Source organism: Myxocyprinus asiaticus, chromosome 25 (assembly GCF_019703515.2).
Source record: "Myxocyprinus asiaticus isolate MX2 ecotype Aquarium Trade chromosome 25, UBuf_Myxa_2, whole genome shotgun sequence".
Classification (NCBI taxonomy): Eukaryota; Metazoa; Chordata; class Actinopteri; order Cypriniformes; family Catostomidae; genus Myxocyprinus; species Myxocyprinus asiaticus.
This window is the reverse complement of record NC_059368.1, coordinates 27,999,173-28,021,428: the sequence shown is the minus strand read 5'-3', so window position 1 is coordinate 28,021,428 and position 22,256 is coordinate 27,999,173. Positions and strand designations below refer to the sequence as shown.

Below are 22,256 nucleotides of genomic sequence, written 5' to 3'. Positions count from 1 at the left end.
AGAGCAAGTGTAACACAATGTGAACTGTCTATTGAAGCATGCCCCCCCCCCCTTTTACTTTGTACTTAACATTTGAGAATATGGACTGACTAAAACTTTTTATTTTTATTTTATGCACATTAGTTGAAAATGAAATGCTCTTTTTTTAACAGCCAGGATAGGAATGTTCTATGCAATAAAATAATGGTGCTGAATGGTTTATGTATTTATTGCGCCCTCTTGTGGACTAAGGAAACACCATCAATTTAAATATCAGCTAACTTTAAAATTCAAATATTCGTTCATATATATTAATATTTATTTCATTTAAAAAAGTACAATACATTTTCATGGTTCTGTCGGAACTGTTTATTTTTGTAATAAAGTTCAGCACTATTTTAATTTGAGTGTTTTCATTCAGTATCAATTTTAAAAACTATTGGTTGATTAATCGGTTATTAGCAGGTACTGACCAACTTAGTTAACAGTATTGGTAAAATCCACTATTGGTCGACCTCTAGTCAGTTGTACTTTGAAAAGTGGGGCAGTTATTACAGCTCACAAAATCAGGACAGAAGAGATCTTTCTCAGTGGCCAAAACCACCTCAAAGCTCCTCAAGATATCATGTATTTAAAGCAGTTTTAAAAATCTGGTGCAAGCTAATTAAAAACAAATATTTGATACCCCTGTAGAGCTCATCCAAGTAGACACCAGATTTTAACTTTTTAACTTTCAAATTTAACTCTTAAGTTTTACCTCTCTTTCATAGTCTTGATCTTGATCACAAATACTGCGAGATGACCCTGCTCCACCAAAATCTCCTCCTCCTTCAAGCACAAAGAACAAGTTGATGGCATTGAGATGGCAAGTTTTACAATTATTAGGTGTGTATAGCCATTTTCCCATGCCAGTCTGCATATGTGCATGTACCTGAAGCAGTGCGGGTAATGTGGGTCTTACTCCTCTGTTGCCGTGAGATACTAGACAGAGGGCGTGGCTTTTCTTTTGATGGGTCATCCTGAGAAGAGGGCATCACACTCTGAAGCAGAGGGACAAAGAATCAGACATGCACATATAGAGATGGCCATAATCATATACACTTATAAAGTGATATGTAATCACTGTTTTCAAACATATTTTGCACCAACACTATTGTTTTGCCAATGTGTTTAATGCACAAATTACACCGATCAGCCACAACATTAAAACCACCTGCCTAATATCGTGTAGGTCCCCTCGTGCCACCAAAACAGCTCTGACCCGTCGAGGCATGGACTCCACAAGACCTCTGAAGGTGTCCTGTGGTATCAGAAGTTCATTGCCATCAGGTAATACCGTTGCCAAGAAGGGGTGTACGTGGTCTGCAACAATCTTTAGGTAGGTGGTACGTGTCAAATTAACATCCACATGAATGCCAGGACCCAAGCAGAACATTGCCTAGAGCATCACACTTACACTGCCGGCCTGCCTTTTTCCATAGTGCATCCTGCTGCCATCTCTTCCCCAGGTAAACGGCCGTCCACATGATCTAAAAGAAAACGTGATTCATCAGATCAGGCCACCTTCCATTGCTCCATGGTCCAGTTCTGATGCTCACGTGCCCATTGTAGGTGCTTTCGGCGGTAGACAGGGGTCAGCATGGGCACTCTGACCGGTCTGTGGCTATGCAGCCCCAGAACTGTGTGTTCTGACACCTTTCTATCATGGCCAGCATTACGTTTTTCAGCAATTTGTGCTACAGTAGCTCTTCTGTGGGATCAGACCAGACGGGCTAGACTTGGGCGCCCATGACTTTGTCGCCGATTCACTGCTTGTCTTTCCTTGGACCACTTTTGGTAGGTACTAACCACTGCATACCTGGAAAACCCCACAAGACCTGCCGTTTTGGAGATGCTCTGACCCAGTCGTATAGCCATCACAATTTGGTCCTTGTTTAAGTCGCTCAGATCCTATCACATTTTTCCTGCTTCCAACACATGAAATTCAAGAACTGACTGCTCACTTGCTGCCTAATATATCCCACCCCTTGACAGGTGCCATTGTAACGATTTAATCAATGTTATTCACTTCACCTCTCAGTGGTTTTAATGTTGTGGCTGATCAGTGTATATTCAACATGGATGCAAAAGTGGGCTTTTTTTGGGTGTCTTCACATATATCCTGTAGCTGAGCTCCAAACCGATATAGACTGGCAAAAGCACTAGCAAGTTTGTTTTTCAAACAGTCCATTTCAGTTCAGAACATTCAAGACATTTATCAACTCTTTTACGCTTAGAATCTGCCTAAATTTTCACATTGAAATGGCTTAAAGGAATAAAGAAATAGTACACCCAACAATGACAACTCTGTCATAATTTATTCACCCTCATTAACTTCTTTCTCATGCAGAACACAAATGGATATATTTTAAAGAATGTCACGATCACTTATTTCCATAGCATCGCAGTTGATAGTGACTCACTTTAAAGCTTAAAGAATAATAGTTTTTCACATGACTTGAATATTCACTCATATTCCAAGTATTCAGAAGGCATACAAACAAATTTGTATGAAAAACAGACCAAAATGTAAGTTATTCACTCTCAGATTAAATGAAATCATTGATCAACTCACATATTCAAAGCACAAATCAAATATGTCATTAAGATCAAACCTCTTTGGTTCATGCCAATGATGTCATGACACACGAACCAATGAGGGTTATCATGTAAAGTGATTGTATGCCTTAAGAAAACTTGTAATAAAACACACGTGATGCTTTTTTAAAAATGCACTCAGTAATTTTTTTATGCATGTCGCATTGGATTTACACTGACACCTAGGGGCATAAATGTAGCATCATTCAAACTCCGTACTTTCCAGTTACCAATGCCATTGTAGAAATGCGCTACTTTCAGTCAGCCATAATTAATTTGATCCATGAGCGACAGTGTCCAATAACGGAACAGTTACTGAGATTAGGTGAGCAGTATTCGGCTGGTCATGTGATCCTAATATGGTGGCCCCCATGAGGGGACCCTCTCCATGTAGAATAAAACAGCTTTTATAAGGTTACTGATATGTTTGAAGTCTTCATCTCATGTAAGTGGTTATGATTTTATACATATGTTTCAACATTGCTATTCATTTCTTTAGAAGTAAAACAAAAGAAGAATGTGTAAGTGAAAGTGGAGATTTACAGTACAAAAAGGACTTAAATATTGATCTGATTCTCACCCACACCTATCATATTACTTCTGAAGGCATGGATTTAACCACTGGAGTCGTATCGATTACTTTTATGCTGCTTTTGTGCTTTTCGGAGCTTTAAACTTCTGGTCACCATTCACTTGCATTGTATGGACCTACAGAGCTGATATTTTCTTCTAAAAATCTATGTTTGTGTTCTGCAGAAGAAAGTCATATACATCTGGGATGGCATGAGGGTGAGTAAATGATGAGAGAATTCAAATTTTTGGGTGAAATGTCCCTTTAAGCTTTAAACTGAGTCACTTATCACCTGCTATTGTATACAAATCAGCGATCATGACATTCTTTAAAATGTATCCTCATGTTCTGCAGAAGAAAGCAAGCCATATGGGTTTAGAACGACAAGAGGGCAAGTAAATTATGACAGTTTTAATTTTTGGGTGAACTATTCCTTTAATTGAAACAGAAGTACCTCTGATCTTCATTCAATCAGAGTCACTACACTCAGGGCTGAACAAAGAGTTCAGCAGGACAGATATGACATAAAACTGGAGGAGTGGGAAGAAAAGGAAGAAGAGGGACTGGACGGTGTGGTGAGGGGAGGAGGGATGGGGAATGGGAAGAGGAAGTGGGGTGGGTTGCTAGCCTACCCTTCCCAGGGAGGATGTGGAAGGAGAGGAGGAGGAAGAGGAGAACTGAAGCAGGCTCTGCTGGGAGGAAGGCTCTTTCTGCAGATAGAGCCCGGCAGAGATGGGACTCATGTGATAGACGTGCTCAAAGTTGGTCGGAGGGGAAATCAGGGCATGGTGACGAGAGGATGAGGGGGAGGGAGTCTCACTCGGCTGCTGCCACGGCAACCGGAGGACAGAGCAAATCCACAACCAGAGCGAAAAACAGAAGGAGAGAAGTGAAGAGGAAAAAGAGAGACAGAGAAAAGGGTGTAAGGGTGGAAGAGAGTGGAGCTGGCTGGCTTTGAATTAGAAGAAACATGCAGAGAGAAGAGAGAGATTTTGGTGCTGTGCAGTTGTAAAATGAAAAGGATGTTATGATGAGTACTAAAGCCCTAGCAGTCTATAGATTAACAGTATTTCTTAATGTCACTTTCCTAAATCATAATAAACCACAACACTACTGAAGCCACCACTGAAGTGCATTTAAGCACCAAAAACACTAGGGGTGGCAATATTTTGGCATTTCGCGATTCGATTTAAAAATAATTCTCAAAGCATCTCAATTGTTCCAGCACATCTCTCATCTACTATGAAGAATTTAATTCATTGGTCAGTAGTGCAGTACCCAATGACCTGAATCGGGTATGTCGGATTAGTGAGACACCTAAAATGGGAAACTCAGAAACACAGCCTTAAAGGTGCACTCAAAATTAAACAGCTTTTATTGGGTCACTAACATGACCGGAGTCTACATCTAATGTGAGTGTACGTAATTAACATCATATTTCTAAAAAAATGCTATTCATGTCTTTGTGTAAAACTTACTGAGTGCACCGCTAAAAAAACAAGGCTTCAGTGTCTTGCTCTAGGGCACACTGGTGAGAGATTGGTTTTGACAGGACAGGGATTTTAATAACTCTTCAGCTGGTCGGTTGTCCCATGCAGATTTGACCATGAAATCTGTGTGTTACCAAACCAGGTGCTTATCAGTTACACCATTAGCATCAAATGTGCTTTCACACTGAAATCAAGTGAGAAAAATGACCCCTTTATTGCACATTGTGTTAAGCTGGAACTGATCGTCTGATGTCGACTAAGCCAGAATGAAGGCATTACCAGAGGCAGATCCATGAGGACTTGCATGCCGTCGCCTGGGCCCATGTGAGCAACATGGTTGAAGTTGGTGGGGTTGGAGATAAGCTTGGATCTCATTTCAGGATCCCTCAGCATCTCCCTATAGAAGACAAAGTGAAATAAAAGGCATTAGAAGCAGTGCAGCAGTAAGTCAGTTACAGATTTTGAAGGCTGAAAGCACCAAACCTCCTCTGTTGCAGCCGCTCCTCCTCTGGGACTCTGAAAAGGAACTTTCTCTTGCTGCGTGTCCTCACCATCAGCTTCTTGCTGTTGTCTGAGGTCTCTGGGACAGCAAGTTCACAGCCTTCTGCAGGGAACAAGGGAATGAAAGACAGTGTGAATGTGAAGAAAGAGCATTGATCACAACGTTGAGAAAAAGTTGACACTGTGTCCTAACAAGTCGGATAAATTTCCAGCATTATTACATGGCTCTCTGGAATACTCAATTCTGACTGGTCAATGGCGCCATCTAGCGGTCTGATATTTCTCAGTAACAACAGCACAACCACATATCAGACCACTCATCTGAGTATCTAAGCCATCTTTACTACTTCTCGGATCACTGTGCGATCTCTACAAGCTAATAAAATAATTTCAACTCAAATCACTGTTTATTTGGCAAGTAGTCTTGCAATAAGATGACTATGAGCAGTCAGACAGTCATTAATTAAAAAATAATAAATAAAAAAAAACACCAACTGAGCTCGTAATTTTTTATCATAAATTGTCCTCCCTGTCTTGGAGGGGGCAATATGCATGAAGAATGTGAATCTCCAAAAACAGAAGAAGGAGAATGTAAAAATGAAAGTGAAAGTGGAGACTGACTGAGCAGTGAGGAGAATTTATAATAAAAATGGACTTTAATATTGATCTGTTTCTCACCTACACCTATCATATCCCTTCTGAAGATATGGATTTAATCACTGGAGTCTTATGGATTACTTTTACGCTGCCTTATGTGATTTTTGGAGCTTCAAAATTCTGGCACCCATTCACTTGCATTGTGTGGGCCTACAGAGCTGAAATATTATTCTAAAAATCTTCATTTGTGTTCTGCAGAAAAATGAAAGCCAAACACATCTGAGATGAACTATCCCTTTAAAGTAATTTGTCTGTCCACAAGGGAAGCAAAAATGCTGCACAACGAAACAATCACAGCCAATAAGAACTTATGTTTAATATACTCACGGTGTCTGAAACCGCCCCTATTCACTATATAGTGCACTATTTCAGGTGTCCGGCATTTTGTAGGAGTGTCTGAATTCTGAGTGAGCCACTCGTTCCCTACTTTTGTTCACTCATTCTTACCCACAGTGCACTCTAATTTCGAGTGTATATTCGATATACGATGATGGTTAATTGCCCATAATTCACCGCGGGGAAGACGTACAAGCTGGGAGAGGGAGCTCGTGCTGGAGAGAGAGACGCTAGTTTACTGCTTCTTTCACTCCTGCAATGTTTTATTTCATGCTGAATGTATTAAATTACTTTGACAAATCACTACTTGATTAAAATAACAATAAAATATAGAGAGGCAAATCATACAGATACATTTTAAAATGTACTCTATTTATATTTTATACAGAATTTTGCCATTAAGCAGAAGAATTCTTTATTTACTAAATAATTTACTGAGGTGATATTATTTTAACTCAGGAGACTGCACACAGTGGAAATGATAATCCTGTAGATGATTTAAATATTCGGTTATAACATGTAAGTTATGATAACTTTGTGTTTATGGTCGGATGCGAGCGCTGTGAGCACAGAAACGCTACCCAGCTTATATTGGAGTTTAAAGATACTAAAGTATAACAGATAAATACAATAATGTGCATTTGATAAAATGTTTACTCTTTATATTAACATATATATTAAAAATGACAAAGAGAATGAAGATTTATTGTATTCATATTATTTAATAAGAATAACAAGTAAGGCCCAAGTATTTTAAAAGTTAATATGTGATGTTGTTTCTGTGACAGCCCCAGAGATCTGACGCTTTGTGTATATGTCAGCGTCCGAATTCACTCACTCATTTCGTTCACTCACTGCTGAGATATAGTGCACTCACTGCCATTCACTATATAGGAAATAGTGAATGAGTGAACGATTTCGGACACAGCTACAGTCATGTGTAGAGGGATTTTGGACCAATGAGATTTCTTTGGGGATAGGGCTATCCAGTGTGACACTGCAATCAATAATATGTCTTGTCAGTTGTCGTAGATGGTTTTGAAAAAAAAAAAAAGACTGCTTTTACTGCTTTATCATATCACACCTGGACAGGACACGCCGCAAGATGTGTTTTCAGTTCAGCCACATAAATGATAACAGTCCTGAGCTTTTGAGTTCAGAATTTCTGAATGGACTGTGGATGTTGTTGGCAGCAGGCCAAGAGCAGGTGTGACGAATGAGGTCATTTCAGTTTACCAAACAAAAGCATCTTTATCGAGAGGGCAATCTGCCAATGTTGGTAGGAAGTGAACTGTAAATGGAACAGAAAGGGTGGGACCATACATTTCATTACCTGTGCATCAACCTTTAAACAGATTTGAGAAGTTTAAACATGTGTGAGCCTGCTAGAATATATCAGTGTGTGTCAGTGTATGAGAAAGTGGGAGGTACGATTGACACGGTCAAGATTCCTCAATGGTGAACTATTGCAACGAGATTGAACAAAGGAACTTAGCAGTGAAGCAGATGTTACCTTATGAGGAAATTGAGTGTGTTGAGACAGTGGAGTGTGTGTTATGTGTGTGTTGAAGGAATGGGATCAGACCTGAGGAGTTGTTGTTGAAATAGATGAGGCGGGGCTGCTCAGAACCCAACAGGTTCAGACTACCCTCCATATTCAGGGGCCGGATCTAAGAGAGACACAAACCAAAATGAGATCAGCTGCACTTTTCCTGATGATATTCTTCTCACCACAGTTGTACAGAGCGATTATCTGAGTTACTGTAGACTTTGTCAGTTCGAATCAGTCTGGCCATTCTCTGTTGACCTCTCTCATCAACAAGGTGTTTCCATCAGCAGGACTGCCGCTTACTGGATGTTTTTTATTTTTGGCACCATTCAGAGATCAGCAGTTACAGATATACTCAGACCAGCCCATCCGGCACCAACAATCATCCATGCGATTATCTTATCAGCTAATCGTGTGGCAGAAGTGCAGTGCATAAAATCATGCAGATATGGGTCAGGAGCTTCAGTTAATGTTCACATCAACCATCAGAATGGGGAAAAAATGTGATCTCAGTGATTTGGACGGTGGCATGATTGTTGGTGCCAGATGGGCTGGTTTGAGTATTTCTGTAACTGCTGATCTCCTGGGATTTTCACACAAAACAAAAACAAAAAATATCCAGTGCACAGAACATCATAACCCTCACCGCCCAAATAAAACAATGACCATCTATCCCAGTGATCACAAAAATACTTGTCTTTTGTTCCACATTGCATTTACACTGTGTATAATATATAGTTTTTTCCATTAACATTATTGTTAACTTTAACATTCATATTTAAATATTTGTATTTTATTTTTACAAAGCATTTGAATATAAAGTTAATTTCACCATATAATGGGATATCCTAAAATAGTCTGTGTTTTACACTGTAATTCATGTTGCGAGATTAGTGAAGTTTCAGGAAGTAAAAAAAAAAGAAAAAAGGATACTGCATAATTTTTTTAACTAGTTAAACAAAAACTATTAATCGCAGATATTAACGCGTGAAATTTCCCAGCCCTAAAAAAAAAAAAAAAAAAAAAAAAAACATTTAAATGAATTTTAGAAGCATGTCGACTACCATGTTAAAGCATATCTTGACATGTATACAACACCGAAACCCCAAAATAACCATTGTTACCATTAAAACGAGACACAATGCCTTTCACATACAATAAAACCCACCTTTCTTAACGAAATGGTCTGGACCCACTCAGTGGTGTGGACATCAAACACATCTACACCATAATCACTGTACACTGTCAGGTAGTTGGAATTTGAACCTGAAAAGAGTGGAAATTAGTCAAGATCATGTTTGTGATTATGAGAATGCACTAGAAGCCAGTGCCTCTCAACTGGTGGGTCGCCTGACTGTTCTGTCGTGAACAGCAGGGAAAAACATTGCAAAATGCAAATATAATCGTGCATAGTTGGATAGCAAAATAAATAGGCATATTAACTTTAAAAAATGGAATTGATCCCTTTTTATGGAAAAATACTTTCCATCCACTGTTTTGTGCATCCAATCAAACTCAACAGTATTTTGGTTCAAATTCTGCTGTTGTTAAAACAATTACAGAACCGTCAATGTTCCTTTTGAGCCTATGTCATGTTAATTATTGTCATATTGTTGGGCCTATGCAGTACACGTTAATATTAATACATATCATATTTTATTTAAAGGACATTTAAAGGACATAAAAGGCTACTTTTCTATTGCAAACTATTCTGTACTGTGTTGGGTCACCACATTATGTTCAAAGTAAAATCTAGGTCCTATTGCAAAATCCAATGATTGCACTAGTCAAACTTTCAGGATGCTGTTCTCATTGAAGGACTGAAAGGCCTGCTGTAAAACTGGGTTAAAGACTGGAAAGATCTGTGACTCATTACTCTGACTGAAACTTGTGAAATATTTGGTTGTTCTACCCTATTTTACCTTCCAAACTCAAATTCTCAAACTTTATATTTCCTACCTCCCACTTTGCTTCACTCTCTTCTGTTCTTCCTACCCCTCCCTTTATTTTAAGTCTATACATGAAAAACACAGGGATTTAAAGGAATATTCCAGGTTCAGTGCAAGATAAGATCAATCGACAGCATTTGTCTAATAATGTTGATAACCACAAAAAGCAAAAATCGAGGCTAAAATGAGGCACTTACAATACAATGAATATGAATAGGGCCAGTTTTTGGAAGGTTTAAAGGCAGAAATGTAAAGCTTATAATTTTATAAAAGCACTTATAATTATTCTGTTAAAACTCATAATATTTGAGCTGTAAAGTTGTTTAAATCATTGCTTTTACAGTCGTTTTATTGTTTACAGCATACGTCATCATAGCAACGAAGTTGTAAAACTGGAAATAAATGTACACAGAAAATGTTAGAAAGCGATTTTATCACATTGAAATCATGTTAACACACACATTGTTTACATCTTGTGGCTATACTTTTGAAAAAGTGAGTATTTTGATGTTCACGGATTGGCCCCATTCACTTCTATTGTAAGTGCCTCACTGTAACCCAGATTGTTGCTTTTTTTTTTTTTTTTTTTTAAGAAAAGGAGGGATGAGTCAAAATTAATTTTGTGGTAATCAACATTATGCCTCAAATGCTGTTGATTGAGCTTAACTTGTATTGAACCCGGAATATTCCTTTAAGGAAGGTTGAAAACTTCACATTAAAACACAGAATTCAGATTATGAACACTGTTGCCTAGTTCCTTGTTACTTGAGCCGGGTTCACACTGTCATATTTTGCCATCAAATTTTGGGGATTGTAAAATATTTCTCTTGTCGTAGGGTAAATCGTCTGACATTAAGAACTTAATGTGACATGTTCACCGATGGCTAGTTAATTGCCTTTGCAATGAATCTTCACCTCTGATAAAGCTCTGGCAGTGTCGAATTTTTTTTTGTACTTTTTGTGACTGCTTTTATGAAGACAAGATGACATAAACCCAATCAACACGGGCTACTTAATGTTGCACAGTGTGGCAAGGTTTTTACCCAAGATCTCGCTGGGCTCATAACGTAGAGTCTGACAAATGACAATAGTAAGGGACAGTAAAAAATTATCCAGTGTGCGCCCGGCTTTTTAGCTAATTATGCTTAACTCTTGAACACATACTGCAGGCAAGTGGCGTGGATGGCCACATCAGCTCCTGCGTTCGCGATCGTCGTCCCTGTGCGTCCACATACACTCCCAGCTGACTGAAGCACAGCAGCAGTTCATTGGCCCCCACTTCCATCGCATGCAGAGCGTCCAGGGACTGTTGGGCCAAGAAGGCTAGCGAAGGGTCTGCCGGGCTCACTAAACTTACTGGAGACGACTCTCCCTGCATGGCCAGCAGAGCAAAGCCTGATGGGTAACCCACACAGAGCCGATCACGAACAATACCCAGCCACTGGGCGACACCGGGTGCCTGTACCTCCCACAACTTGCGATGGTGGGGCTTTGCGCGGGTGATTTCGTAGCACAGGACCTGACGCTTCACGGCCGCTAGGAGACATGCGGGGCCACCTGGGCGTAGGGTACCTATGGTCAAAGCCTGGCAGCCTTTTGTTTCCGTCAGCTTGGCATCGAAAGGAGACTCTGCGCCCTCTAGTGTCGCCCAGGGGTATAAGTGGACGTGGCGGTTACGACCATAAAGCAGGGCCACCATCTTCTCTTTGGGAATGAGCTCGATCTGGCTGACTTTTTTGCAATCAGCAGCACGAACAATCACTGAAAGAGGAGATAATGGGAAATTAGTGTAAAATTCTTTAAAGAGCTTCTAAAACAACTCTACCCAGGCAAAATGGAGTAACTACGGCGCAACAATAAACCTGAGAAAAATGGCTGCAAATAGGGCTGAACAATTAATCTAAAAATCGATATCGCAATATATCAAACCGCGATTTAATTAAATAAATAAATAGTCTGAACACACTCCATGCTGTGCTGTGCTTATGTGCGCAGCTGTTTTGCCTGTAGTGTGTAGTGCTTTCTTAAACACATGTAAACGGTGTCGGTGTATTACACACGTGTTTTCAGTGGTTTCAGAGCAGATCTGTGCTCGATACACACAAATTCACTCTATCTGGTGCCTCGGGTGACTCTGATGTGCTCTAAATTTGGTTTGGTGTGCTAAAGTGCACTGAGCGCATTATATTTAAAGTGCTCCAGATTCACTTTAATTGCAGATTTGTGTAACTGCACATATGTCTCTGTTTGGCCGCAACAATTTACTTTACAAATTTAAAATAACACAATGACAGCGGGATTTTGTAGAGTGCAAGGCAGATGAGAGCATTTCACTGCATTTAAAGGATATTGTCTACTCAACTACAAACAACAAAAAAATCTGTTCCTTCAGTTTTCAAAATAAAAGCTTCAGCCAAAATAAAGGCATGACGGTTTAACAGGACTGCATAGTAATGACAAAAACAAGTCAAGAAATTGTTAAAGAAATAAATGACTATTAAATAATAATAATAATAGTAATAAATCATAATTATTATTATTATTATTATTATTATTATTAAACAATAATATACTTTTATAATAACTTCTTAACATTATTATAATTAATAATAATAATTATTATTATTAATATATTGAAATAATATACTATAAGTTGACTGGGTAAAAAAATAATGATGAAAAGTGAGCTGACCCTTTCACAAATTTCACTAAAACATGTACACATCGGACCAGTGGTGTAGTCGGGGCCATACGCACGTATACGCCGTATGCTTACTATGTTTACTCCCAGGGCTGTTTGCGTATAACGACTTCTAAGGGTAAAAATGTGCGTATACTCTTCGTATACCCACTTGTTTTGCTGCTTCAGAAGTCCATAATCTACTGTCGTGTTAGTTTCCCTTTAACTGTACTCGATGGTGTTTTGTGAAACTGGCGATTCTTTATTGTAATTAATGCATTATCACTTGAAGTCTACCATTCCCCGCCCCTGACTAATGAGGGAATTCATGACAGGGAGAGGAAAGAGAACGAGTCACCCTCACGCTGAAGCAGTATCAGGTAAAATTAATAAGCAAAATATAAATTGACAAACGTCCCTTAAAATAAGGAATCATCCCGTAATTAAGGGACAATTTTTTGTTCCGAATGAAATCTATACGCAACACCATTTGTCCTGTATTTTAGTGCCTAACACCCAAACTGCTGAGAATGTTTCACAAATTGTGAGAAATGTACCTGAAACACACACACACCTTTCGTGTGAGTTGTGTGAGATATCCGCTGGTGCTTTACACGGACACTTGACTTAAGATTTTCTTACATTTCCCTTGGGATAAACACTATTTACTGCCAAAACAACGATACTAATCCAAAGAGAAATACACTCTTTTCGTGTTCAGCCTTTTCTCTGCCTTTCTTCTTCCTGGTCATTTTATTAAAGCGCTGTTCATTTTAAGTTTAGGGGACGTTCACACAAAACTCATTTTTGCAACCGTTAAGATTAGTATTACATCCTCTCACTAACATATTGATTTGTGGTAAATGTGTAATATTAACACAGATAGTGGAGGTTTTTTGTGTGTCCCTTGATTTATTGTGCACCCTGTTATGTCATGATACCATGACCTTTCGTTGAAGATATATGTTAGGAAATGACATCACACACACTAGAGGTGGACATCAGCCATTCTGCAAAATAACTTTGAGTTATTTGAAGTTATTACTCTATTGTTTTACGTTTTCCTTTATTCTGTGGTGTTAGTCATATGTGGTCAAGCATAACATATCTACCATGTAATGGGAAGATAAATGGGAAATAAATGTAATTTTAAAATGTCAATTTTATTTATGTTAACAAATAAAATCATCAATATAAGTTTACAAATATGTTATATGCATAATATGTTATGCTAAATATCAATCACAGACCATGAAGTGGCTAATTTATCCACTGAATGTCCACCCTGTTATTTTCCACCCTGACAATGCCCATTTAACTGGATGGACATCTGAATTTTTTAGTCATTTGGCAATCTTTAACATGTCCCTATAATTATGAAACATGATAGTTTCAAAGCTGGAATGTCATCAAATTGTAGGAATGCGGCATTTACGATATGTACAGAGTTGCAGTTCCTCCGCTCCCAGAACAACCCCCTGCCTCCCCCAAACTGGACTGGGTAATAGTAAACCACTTTTTTAATAGGACTACACCACTGCATCGGACAGATGCAAAGTGACTGTGATGTCGTCACCCCCCCCCCCCCCATTTAGTTTGAATCTTTTTAAGGGGACTCAAGTGTGAACACCCTTTCTAGAACAGTATTTCCGGTCGGCAGTAAAGCATGGACAAAACACAATTTAATTTTGGATAAAAGGAATCACACTTGCTGTGTTTTCATCAGCAGAACTGCCGCTCACTGGATGTTTTTGTTTTTGGCACCATTTAGAGTAAATTCTAGAGACTGTTGTGTGTGAAAATCCCAGGAGATCAGCAGTTACAGAAATACTCAAACCAGCCTGTCTGGCACCAACAATCATCCATGCGATTTTCTAATCAACCAATAGTGTGGCAGAAGTGCAGTGCATAAAATCGTGCAGTGCATAAAATCATGCAGATATGGGTCAGGAGCTTCAGTTAATGTTCACATCAACCATCAGAATGGGGAAAAATTGTGATTTCAGTTATTTGGACCGTGGCATGACTGTTGGTGCCAGATGGGCTGGTTTGAGTATTTCTGTAACTGCTGATCTCCTGGGATTTTCACACACAAAAGTCTCTAGAATTACTCAGAATGGTGCCAAAATAAATATATACACTAGCGGCCAAAAGTTTGGAATAATGTTCAGATTTTGCTCTTATGGAAAGAAATTGGTACTTTTGTTCACCAAAGTGGAATTAAACAGATCACAATGTATAGTCAGGACATTAATAACGTGAAAAATTACTATTACAATTTGAAAAAAAAAATGTCAGAACTTCTTAAACAACTTCAAAGAGTTCTCATCAAAAAAATCCTCCACGTGCAGCAATGACAGCTTTGCAGATCTTTGGCATTCTAGCTGTCAGTTTGTCCAGATACTCAGGTGACATTTCACCCCACGCTTCCTGTAGCACTTGCCATAGATGTGGCTGTCTTGTCGGGCACTTCTCACGCACCTTACAGTCTAGCTGATCCCACAAAATCTCAATGGGGTTAAGATCCAGAACACTCTTTTCCAATTATCTGTTGTCCAATCTCTGTGTTTCTTTGCCCACTCTAACCTTTTCTTTTTGTTTTTCTGTTTCAAAAGTGGCTTTTTCTTTGCAATTCTTCCCATAAGGCCTGCACCCCTGAGTCTTCTCTTTACTGTTGTACATGAAACTGGTGTTGAGTGGGTAGAATTCAATGATGCTGTCAGCTGAGGACATGTGAGGCGTCTATTTCTCAAACTAGAGACTCTGATGTACTTATCCTCTTGTTTAGTTGTACATCTGGCCTTCCACGTCTCTTTCTGTCCTTGTTAGAGCCAATTGTCCTTTGTCTTTGAAGACTGTAGTGTACACCTTTGCATGAAATCTTCAGTTTTTTGGCAATTTCAAGCATTGTATAGCCTTCATTCCTCAAAACAATGATTGACTGACAAGTTTCTAGAGAAAGCTGTTTCTTTTTGCCATTTTTGACCTAATATTGACCTTAAGACATGCCAGTCTATTGCGTACTGTGGCAACTCAAAACAAACACAAAGACAATGTTAAGCTTCATTTAACAAACCAAACTGTTTTCAACTGTGTTTGATATAATGGCAAGTGATTTTCTAGTACCAAATTAGCAATTTAGCATGATTACTCAAGGATAAGGTGTTGGAGTGATGGCTGCTGGAAATGGGGCCTGTCTAGATTTGATCAAAAATGACTTTTTTCAAACAGTGATGGTGCTGTTTTTAACATCAGTAATGTATTGACTATACTTTGTGATCAGTTGAATGCCACTTTGGTGAATTAAAGTACCAATTTCCTTCCAAACTTTTGGCCACCAGTGTATATCATATAGCAGTTCAAATCGCAATCACAATATTTTTCAAAATAATCACAATAATCGATTTTGTTTGTAAATCGTTCAACCCTAGCTGCAAAATTATTTGGTTTTATTGCAGATTTCGTAGTTACCGCTATTTTCACACTAAATGTTTTCTCTTAAACTGAGCATAGTTGCACCAAACCCAACTGTCAAAGGAAAGATCATAGTCTTTATTATAACTCAATTATAATTCAACGACAAAATGTGTGGTTACTGCATTTTGCCTTTGCACAGCAGAACTAAGAACAACAAATGAATCTGTGTTATACTGAGTACTCTTACCATCTCTAGTGATCTCGACTACAAACAGGCCATCTTCTGTCCCCAAGGCAATGCGTTCTCGATCTGTAGAGATGACAGCATTTCAAGAGAGAATCAAACAGAGCAGATAGAAATTTGTGAATGTGAGCTCTCTTTCAGACAGGCACTGCAAAATGTGCGATATCATCCTAAATACTCCCAATCAGTACATCTGACCACTGGTCAAAGTTCTCAATAGGAATGTGGAAAACTATATATTTTTTTAAATCGACGAAGTCGCAGGGTTGACTGAGTGACTAGTCAGCAAATAAGTCTAAAGAAAGCCCTGTGTAATGTGGCTGGTTTCGGGTTAATCTGACCCCAACCGGATGTGTTTCTTTGGGGGGTATTTGCAAAAAAAGGGCCATCTTGTAATCATAAATTCTCATTCCTGTCCTGAAAACAGGGCTTCCCTCTTTTTAATTGGTAAATTAGCAGCAACTGCACCTGGCACTCACCTACGATGGCAGCAGAGAGTGTAGTTTTGATGGCAGGCAGGCTGCTGTCGTAGGCCTCATGCAGGACATGCACCACACAGTTCTTCAACCGGTTCTTGGCCAAGATATTCTGCAGGCCCTCAAGGATACCCACCCATTTCCTCTTCTCTGCTTCACTCTCAGCTAATACCAGCAAAGGCACTGGCCGGATTGGGGAGTTCAGTGTGGATGATGTTACCTGTGCAGTTCAGAGGTCAGGAAAAATATACTGTAGTTCATTATCATAGTGATGCACAAACAAAAAACATAGCAACACAGCATTGAACAAGTTTACCACTCTTTCTGACTAATGAATTTTCAAAAGTTTTAGTCATTCGTTCATTACTGGATAAGAGATTACACTCAAAAAGAGCAATTTATAGACCAAAATTCCCTGATGTATCCAGGTTTTCCATTGATGTGGGAACCCTGATTATAGGAATAACAACATTTTTAAAGCATACTCTGAATATGCATGGAATGTCTTTCCGACTGGCATGGATCACGTCAGAGGCCAACACAGAGCTAACAGAGAACTCCTCGTCTCTGTGGGAAAAACAAAGACACAATGTCACAAAAATGAAAAATGCTGCTAATTTCAGGGTTTTAAGCATGTGAGAATGACAATCCTGACCGCAAGTCGAGAACCTGACTGGCCATCACAACAGGCTGAGTGGACTTCCCTTCAGGCACCTCATAGAGGAAGAGTTTACAGTCACACACTACAGCATAAGCCCTCTGCCAGCCCTTCTTCACACCTGTTGGCTTCGGGATCTGAGAGAGGAGCAAACAAATGAATATCACTCCAAGAAGGGCATTTTAAGGTTCTAGTAATTTATTTGTTGTCTAACATTTGGTATATTTATAGGTTCAGTAAAAAAAAAAAAAAATGCTCTCCTAAAGGTAAAAACAATTTCTCCTAAATAAAAAGAGAATTTTTGACACTGGTACAAATTATACAAAGTAATACATTTCATGCTGTAGTTTATATAAGTTTATAGTACTATGCAAAGTTTAATGCAGGTGTTCAGGTAAGGTAAAAAAGAATTGTTACTGTGACCACTCTGACAGACCACGGTTATTACGGTAAACTAAAACGAAAAAGAAAACATTTTTGTAAACTGAAATAAAAAATAACAATTGGAAAAACTAAAACTAAATTAAAATACATTTTCATGGCTCTGAAACGAACTAAACTAAAACAAAAATAATCTTGAATAATATTACGTTTTCGTTTTTGTTGCGGAATGTTTTTAAGCCTTCAAACCCGCCATTACCTTAACATGAAGATGCCATTAGATGGCCTATTGCCCTCATTGCATTAACAACAGTGAGGAATTACTACCATCATGGAGAGGAGGAAAGCAGTTAAAAATGTGCAAGTCGTGTCTGGGACTTAAAATTATGACACATCTGCTGAAAAGTCACAGTGTTTTGTGGCTCAAGTCGCTGCTTGAAGATGTCTGAAGATGTCAGCAACATCCAGTAAATTAATATTTATTTATTTTTTATTATTATTTTATTTTATATCAAATTCAACTTTTTTTGGCATGTCTGTTTGTTGTGTTGCCAAAGCATGAGGTTAAAACAAAGAGAACAGAAACAATATAACAATATCCAGTAATTTATTCTCTCTTTCCCACACACAAACACACTCACATATCAATGCACATACACACACATAAGGTGTCTTACCCAGTCAATATGTGATTTGTTTTACATTTCATTTGGAACTGGTAAAGATTTTTGTTTATATTAAATTTTCAGAGTTGCAGCAAGAGTTACTTTAGCCTATGGAGCAAATACATGCTTTTTTCCTATTTTCTGTTTGATGTATTATAGAGCACTACAGGCCAATTGCATAAATGATGCAGCTAAAATTGTGTGGGTGTGTTGGTATGTGTGTATTGAGAAATTTGCGTGTATGTGTGTAAAAAACAACAGTGGCATTATGTAAACAAACTGGCATGTAAAGGGAAAATCCTGAGATTTTTTTATTTTATTTGACACTGCACAAAAAATAATAATAATAATGCAACAAAATCAATGTTGCTGCTAATCACTGACATATCCCAGACTGTGATAATCCCCCAAAATTTTTTTCATAAAAAACAACAGTGGAACGATATAAACAAACTGCCATTTAAAGGGTTAAAATCCTGAAAATGAATGAATATTTGGTAGTTATGATCCGGACTAATGTTGGTTAAAAAAACTCATTGAAAGTGGAAAATAATATTAATATATAATATTATTATGGCAGTTTTTTGATGCAGACATTTTTGTCCTGTAAGGACCTCTGAGTAACTTTTTTTTATTGATGCACTAGGGTTAAATGAAGATTATTACAACTATTACTATTATTATTATTATTATTTACAAATTGGACATTGGGGAGTCCAGCTATCCGACCCACATTACAAAAATAACTGTTTTTCCCATTCTCCATTTATCCCTTATAAATACTAAAATAAAATAAAAAATAAATATACTGAAAAACTAAAACTAAACTAAAAATAAAAAAATAAAATAAAAAAAGATTTGTGACAAATTGAAAATGAAATAGAAATAAAAAAACCAAATAAATTTTTTTAAACTATAATAACCTTGCGACAGTGACATTTTGCCCTTGAGAACACAGATATTTAACTTTATTATCATTCTTACCCTGACAAAGCCTTTGTAAGCTGTGCCAATGCCCCTTTGCACGTCAATACCTAGAGGCCTCTTGGCCTGCTCTGGAGGAATAGGGCAAACCTGTGGTGCGTTGTCTTTACAGGACACATGACAGATGAAGGAGCATACTATGAGAGAGAAAGGGATTAAAACTTAGTAAACATTCACACATAGTTCAAATAAAATTGACCTCTTTATAACACATTTTTCATAGATTCATGAAATGGCTTGATGACTTTTCTTTCTTTAAACAGCAAGTTAAGGCAGGAGGCATTTTGAAGGGCTTGTCCCTTTTTTTTTTTTTTTTTTTTTTAAATAAAAATAGCCAATAGGCTTGAAGCCATGAATCATGATTAGCTACTTGCTAGTGGGTTGCAGGTGGTATTAGGAGATGGGACATTCTCATTCTAGAGAGCATTTGATTGGACAAAAATCTGTGTAGTGCAAGATGACTCGTCATGATTTTTGGTCTATTTTTCTGGAGGGCTTTACATTTTTAATGCGTATATCTGCTAAAAGTAAATTTTGTCACCGTTTATAAGTGCACTAGCATATAGATGACCTCAATGCTAACAGATATGGACCAAAAGCCACTTTAAACTTAACTAAATACATACTAAGATCAATAACTCTTATCATCTTCATAATAGCTGCCAATTTATGGGGTTTATTCAATCTCTTTCATTTATCAGCAACACTCGGCTCACCCTCGCAGGCATAGCCCTGTCGGATCTGGCCCACCATCAGTGAGGTACAGTGAGTGCACTGGGTCGGGGTGGAGAAGGTCTTGATGCTCAGCTGGTGAGCTTTAGGCTATTGACACAAACAAAATATGAACAGTCAGAGCAACAAACACATGCAGTTGAGCTTATAATGTATGGCAACAGACTTAAAGGAGCTAAAGAAAATAGACTAATGATAAGTGAGTCACATCATATGGTGGCTAGAAAATGAGGATGTACCTTTGGTGCACTGAGAGTGGGCTGATAGACTGGAGAGGGGGCAGCAGGGGTGGTTGCTTGAGACTTGACTGGTTCCTAGAGTATTAAAGAAACCATAATAGACTGGGTATCAGGAAATGCCAAGACAAACCATGGATATTACAGAGCATGATCCAGGATGCATAACTCAGTAAGAGTTGTTTTTCTAATAAAGATGAAATGTAAACACAAAAATGAAATATGACTCAACAATAAGGATTTTTTTCTGCTTGCCCAGTCAGGCTAATATTTCAGGCATTTTCTTGCCCAGCTAAAATTTTAACTAGCCCCACCACAAGTAGTAAGAACACAGCATTCCCACTCTTTTCAAGGCACAATTTTCCAGGGCATTTTATGCGCAACACGGTTGTAATATTTAAGCAAAAACACATGAGAGGTCATTAAAATTATGGTTATTGAGGGTTATATTTCGCCATTATTATTACATTTCATCATCAAAATGGTGTCTAATCAAATTAATTTAAAACTTTAATCAACTGAAAATAGAATTATTTGAATTACATTTTTAAAATAACATTGCATTATTTTTATCAAATAAAGTGCTTTTCTACAAAATCCTCACAGCACAATCCGAAACAACACTGAAGATATTTTTTGTCTAATAAAGTGCTGCACAACAGAACATCACACGTCACATATTGCTTTAATTCATTATTTGTATTATTATTTAATTACATCTATTATTTAATTACATACTTTCTCAGTGTAGTTAATGTAATAGGATTCCGAGTAAGGATCAAAAACATTTTTCTCACGTCCATTTAAAAACAAGCTTTTATTTTGGTGTTTCTGTTTTTTTGACAGTAGTTTCTCACCTCCATGTAAGCAGCTGGCTACATGGCCCAGTGTGATTATTAAAATCCCCAAATGCTATTATTTCATTCAAATAAATATATAGTCTGCATGTGCTGCACGCTTCAGAGTGCTTTGCTCACTGTCATCTACTACACACAGAGCACGTGATGATCACGATGAGGTGTTTTCAGTGTATGAGAGGCCGGCTTCACACATTCATTTTGGAACACGCAGCACTTGCAGATTATATATTTATTTAAAAGCAGCCTTTTGTGGTTTAATAATCACACTTGGACATACTGAGATTACAATTTTTTCATTTAATTTAATTGTGCATTAAAAAAATAATTTTTGTCCCAAATATGTCAAATTTAGTGACATTTCACATTTTACAGCTAATGCAACTTTTATGACTGGAGTCAGTAATTCCATCCGTGTTTTCCAATCGCAGAAATCATAGGGCCCTACATATGGTAACTGCGGTATAAGCGGACTTTGATCGTTGAATTATTGAAAATTAATCTATATACTGAGGTGTAAAGTGAGTTGAGTTCATTCTATAAAAAAAAAAAAAAAACGTCCAACCGTCATTGTAGTCTTAAGTATACAACTCAAATGTTTTTGTAGTTAACACTATAGCAGTGTTGGAATGAAAACATTTTGCACTATACCAATACTTGTACACATTACAAAAACCTTGTCAGTGACACAATCAAACAGTTTTATTATACTAAAATATTTTTCAGGACAAATTATTATTTTTTAGGACATTTAGGTATTTTTCTCATTTTCCATGACTTGAAAACTGCATTGCAATTTGGTTTCCTTTCCAAAATATGAAGTGACAACAATGTTCAATATGAGAAAATTGCAATATTTTCACTTGCAAGGCATAAAATCACATGTACATGATCAATGAACACAAGATGTATTAGCCTCTGCTCATCCTTTTTGTTGAGCCCAGAACATGTACATCTGTTTGCTTATTTTTGTGTTTCTGGGAGACCATTTTTGGTTTTTCACGCTTCATCCAGGACTATCCAGGAAATTGCTAAATCAACGACCAATGTATCAGACAGGAAGTTTGACAGCAACATAATGTAATAGGAAGTGTAAGGTGGACACTCACATCCTGTTCTGAAGCCACTGATGGAGAGGAAGAGGGAATGTCTGCCTTTTGGGGCGCGGCATCCACTTCACCCACAGAGCTTGTCTGAGTGAAAAAAGACCACAGATGTGAAATAGCATCAGATTTGTTTGCAACATTTGCTATCGAC

The 22,256-nt window shown here is 37.9% G+C and overlaps 1 protein-coding gene across 7 annotated transcripts in view; it reads right to left on the bottom strand.

Moving 5' to 3' along the window:
- LOC127416530 (serine/threonine-protein kinase MRCK beta-like) overlaps nucleotides 1-22,256 on the bottom strand; it is a 118,055-nt gene that overhangs the window by 5,574 nt on the left and 90,225 nt on the right. For 3 of the 7 annotated variants that reach the window (XM_051655964.1, XM_051655966.1, XM_051655967.1), the window contains 16 exons: nucleotides 22,109-22,192; nucleotides 20,146-20,220; nucleotides 19,891-19,996; nucleotides 19,175-19,311; nucleotides 17,142-17,281; nucleotides 16,972-17,053; nucleotides 16,490-16,706; nucleotides 16,014-16,076; nucleotides 10,834-11,430; nucleotides 8,889-8,986; nucleotides 7,757-7,841; nucleotides 5,161-5,281; nucleotides 4,957-5,074; nucleotides 3,820-4,014; nucleotides 911-1,019; nucleotides 737-807 (listed from right to left, as the gene is read on the bottom strand). In XM_051655964.1, coding sequence (XP_051511924.1) covers nucleotides 737-807; nucleotides 911-1,019; nucleotides 3,820-4,014; nucleotides 4,957-5,074; nucleotides 5,161-5,281; nucleotides 7,757-7,841; nucleotides 8,889-8,986; nucleotides 10,834-11,430; nucleotides 16,014-16,076; nucleotides 16,490-16,706; nucleotides 16,972-17,053; nucleotides 17,142-17,281; nucleotides 19,175-19,311; nucleotides 19,891-19,996; nucleotides 20,146-20,220; nucleotides 22,109-22,192 — 2,298 coding nt within the window. The remainder of the gene's footprint in view (nucleotides 1-736; nucleotides 808-910; nucleotides 1,020-3,819; nucleotides 4,015-4,956; nucleotides 5,075-5,160; nucleotides 5,282-7,756; nucleotides 7,842-8,888; nucleotides 8,987-10,833; nucleotides 11,431-16,013; nucleotides 16,077-16,489; nucleotides 16,707-16,971; nucleotides 17,054-17,141; nucleotides 17,282-19,174; nucleotides 19,312-19,890; nucleotides 19,997-20,145; nucleotides 20,221-22,108; nucleotides 22,193-22,256) is intronic. The other 4 variants (XM_051655965.1, XM_051655970.1, XM_051655968.1 and 1 more) reach the window with 2 other exon arrangements.